General features: G+C 39.9%; 1 protein-coding gene across 1 annotated transcript; it reads left to right on the top strand.

The window, feature by feature from the left end:
* Nucleotides 1-1650: 1650 nt before the first annotated feature.
* LOC109150621 lies at nucleotides 1651-3641 on the top strand. Its single transcript, XM_019298590.1, has one exon. The coding sequence runs from the start codon at nucleotides 1666-1668 to the stop codon at nucleotides 3415-3417; it is 1752 nt and encodes a 583-aa protein (XP_019154135.1). The 5' UTR covers nucleotides 1651-1665; the 3' UTR covers nucleotides 3418-3641.
* Nucleotides 3642-4073: the final 432 nt, after the last annotated feature.

Below are 4073 nucleotides of genomic sequence, written 5' to 3'. Positions count from 1 at the left end.
TGGGCACCCCACCTCGAGGGTTGGGCACCCCACCTCGAGGGTTGAGCATCTCGAGGGTTGGGCACCCCACCTTGAGGGTCGGCCACTTGGCCGAGCTCCGTGCTCTGCCAAGTGGCCGGGTTTTTGCATTGTCCAGGTCTTGTGGCGACGGTTGTGGTCCAATGTGGTTGAGGGGACTTTTACCGATTTCTTCTGGATTATTGGGGCGACAAGGAGTATAAAAGTCCTCATTTGTGTCTTGTTTAGACATCTCTTACCTATTATTACACCATTTGTCCTAATCACTACCTTTGTAATAGCATTTTATACACAATTAATACAATATTTGTCTTCGTGACATATATTCGTGCATATTTTGTCCCGTTGTTACATTCTTTATTCGTTTATTTACTTGTCACATATCTTATTTTAATCGGATTAATTAACTCGGACCCCCGGATTAATATAATCCATCATATTCATTTATTCATATTTGTTTCTTTAATTATTTTAAAAATAGAGAATTTTTCCACTTTGATGTTAAATCTTCTCTCTTTTCCCATTTGCATTCCTGCCTATTCTTCATTAATTCCAGTTGGACGTGACCAAACAATTTTTATTTTTATTATATAACTCAAGTTTTTCGATTTTATGTATACCCTGAACTTTCTCACTCTATTGTTGAAAGCATATTTTAATTATATCTTTTCATCCACTAGACCATATCAATCTCTTGAAGACACAATTTCTCTTATAAATTTGTAAAATTGCAAGTCATTTTCGTGTGTCATCACCAACATAACTCACCAAGCCTTTGCCTTTCTAATTTAGTAACGATTTATTTTTTCATTTTTTAAAAACTTAACACTATTAACCAAACTCATATAATTCGATTCGCAGTTAACCAAAATTTCAAATAATTAGACAAACCATACAGAGACTATAGTTCACATATTATTTGGACTTTGGAATCTATAAAAAATTAATTAATGTGTACACGAAAGGAGACATGTTGAACATATAATATATAAATATAAATTTACAGTACAACTATCAACTTAATTTTTTAATTGGGATCAAACACATGTTTCGATTTGGTATTAGACTATGTAATCTAGGAGGATATAGACTGTAATAATTTTTTTCTAGTTTAGAATTGTAATCAGCAACAATTGAATGGTCATTAACCAAAAAAAAAAAAACTAAATAATTTTTTAGTTTCTAAAAGTAGTTTATTCCACTAGATATATCTAGATTTGTTTTGTCACATTAAAACAAATTAATTCAATCAAACTTGGATTGTCAAAATATCATTTTATGTATCTTATTATACCCGTCATATTATTCAATAGAATATTTTTATGTCAATATATATTCTTCTTTGTTTCATTCAACTCTCTGATATTTTTATTAAAAAAAATTACATTTTAATAAAAATTTCATTATATTTTTTTAATGTGTAAGTTATTATTATTTTTTTCTCATGTATAGATTAATTACAAAAATTAAATGATAATAAAATGGAGGAATATTTACTTCACATGCCTTCTCAATTTATTTTTATTTTCTTTTATAAATTTTAATTTAAAAAAAAAAAAAAAAAAGGAGTGTCGTTCACGCTCTCATGTGGCGTCTGGCAGTGACACCGCGTATATTTCCCCATTTTCGTATATCCAAGCACTGTCTATGTCTGTCTACTCATTGCCTTCATCAATACGTTCCTTTCTCTCTCTACTTTCTGTTCTCTCTCTGAAAGTCGCCATGAAAGTATCAGAGAAGAACCTCAAAGAGCCCGTTGATCTCGTTCTATCAAGCACCGAAGTACTACTGTCCCTCCTTGATTCCATTACTGAAACCCAAAGCTTCAAGGGAAAATGGTCTCTGATGAGAACGAAGCTCTCGGCGCTTCAGACTCACCTCTCTGAGCTCTCATCCGCGGCCAATGACAACGCTCTCTCGGCGGACCTTCTCCGGTCACTCTCCGCCGCGCTCTCCGACGGGGTATCTCTCTCGGCTTGCTGCCACAACCCTAACCCTCCCGGCGGGAAGCTCAAGACGCAGAACGACATCGACTCCTTGGCCGCGAAAATCGATAGCCTTAGCAGAGACCTGGAGGTTCTTATCAAGAGCGGGGTTCTCTGCGAGAACGGCGCCGTTTCGTCGAGTAGTAGTTATTCGAAGAGGGAGACGATTAGGGCGGAGACGAGGAATCTGATCACTCGGCTCCAGATCGGGACCACTGAGTCGAAGAACTCGGTGCTCGACTCGCTCCTAGGGCTGTTGCAGGGAGACGATAAGAACGTGTTGATTGCGGTGGCGCAGGGAGTCGTTCCGGTGCTCGTCACCGTACTGGATTCCACCTCCTCGCCGGAGATTAAGGAGAAAACCGTTACCGCCTTGGCGAAAATCTCCACCGTCGATTCGAGCAAGCACGTTTTGGTCGCCGAGGGATTAGGTCTCCTCCACAACCTCCTCCGCGTCCTCGAGTCCTGCAGTGTTACGGCCAAGGAAAATTCCTGTATTGCCCTCCAGGTACTGTGCCACAGCAAGGAGAACGCTAGGGCCATCGGGTGCAGGGGAGGAATTTCATCTTTGCTGCAGATTTGTCAAACCGGCACGCCCAACTGCCAGGCGGTGGCCGCCGCCGTCCTCAAGAGCTTAGCTGTTTTCGGAGAAATCAAGGACGATTTCATCGAAGAAAACGCGATAATGATCCTCCTGCACCTCTCAAATTCCGGCACGGCGTCTGCTCAGGAGAACGCGATCGGGTGTTTATGCAATTTGGTAAACGGAGACGATAATCTGAAGCTAATCGTAGCTAGAGAAGGAGGAATTGAGAGCCTAAAGAATTTCTGGGACTCATCTCCTTCGATTCAGAGCCTCGAAGCTCCAGTTCAAATGGTGAGAGCCCTAGCTTCGTGCCCGTTAATCGCCGATTTCTTAGTGGACCACGACTTCTTGAGCCGCATTGCATCCGTACTGAGCTGCGGGGTTTTAGGCGTCCGAATCGCAGCCGCGAGAGCGGTTTCCGACCTAGGATACACCGCCAGAACCCGAAAGGAATTGGGCGAAATCGGATCCATCCCGCCGCTAGTGGCAATGCTGGACGGCAAGGCGGTGGAGGAGAAAGACGCCGCCGCGAAAGCGCTGTCAAATCTCATGGCTTACGCCGGAAACCACAGGATTTTCAAGAACGAAGAGAGGGGAATTCCCAGCGTGGTTCAGCTTCTAGACCCGGTCATCCATAATCTAGACAAGAAGAGTCCCATATCGATCTTGAACGCCGTGGTGGACTCCAAGACCTGCCGGAAAACAATGGTGGCTGCCGGAGCGGTCGCTTACCTGCAGAAGCTGGTGGATATGGAAGTAGATGGCGCCAAGAAGCTCTTGCACCGTCTCTGTAATGGTAAGTTATGGGGAATTTTTAGCAGACCCTGACAGACAAACAACTAGGAACACTGTTAATCTCTGTATCTAGGATAATATATTTATTTAATTGTACTCTTTTTTTTTTTTTTTTTTTTTTTTTCTTGAATTTGTAATTTTGCTTTCTTTTATAGATTGTGGTAGAAAAAAAAAAAACAAAACAAAAACAATTATAATAAATAGATGCTTGTGTATAAATGTTGAATCATGGAAGTATACACATCAAAGGTTGAAAACTATGTTACATAGTTGTGGAAATTGTCCTTTCCAGCCTTGCCATAATGTCTTGGTTTGTTGTGGAAACATTAAACGCATTAATAATTTGCACATAGCCAAATCTTGATGCATTATATTTTCCATAAATCCAAAAATATCTCGTTTTTAAAGCATTACACGAATGTCTGATAAATTTGTCAAATATTGATTGGGAAATAATGTAATTTGTCAAATATTGATTGGGAAATAATGTTTTGGGGTGTTTGGTAAATACGGAGTAGCTGTTAACTAATTGCGTTAGTGAGTTTGACTAGTTGATTGTATTACCTTATTGTAAAAAAGATGTTTGGTAAATTGGCTATTAATTGATTATATGCAAAATGACTTTCTCAAAAAGTTGATCGAAAAAGCTACTTTGAACAGTTTTTTGAATTTTAGCATTTTGGAGCAAT

Source organism: Ipomoea nil, unplaced genomic scaffold (assembly GCF_001879475.1).
Source record: "Ipomoea nil cultivar Tokyo-kokei standard unplaced genomic scaffold, Asagao_1.1 scaffold2279, whole genome shotgun sequence".
In the NCBI taxonomy this organism is placed as follows: domain Eukaryota; kingdom Viridiplantae; phylum Streptophyta; class Magnoliopsida; order Solanales; family Convolvulaceae; genus Ipomoea; species Ipomoea nil.
This window is presented reverse-complemented; position numbering and strand designations above follow the sequence as displayed.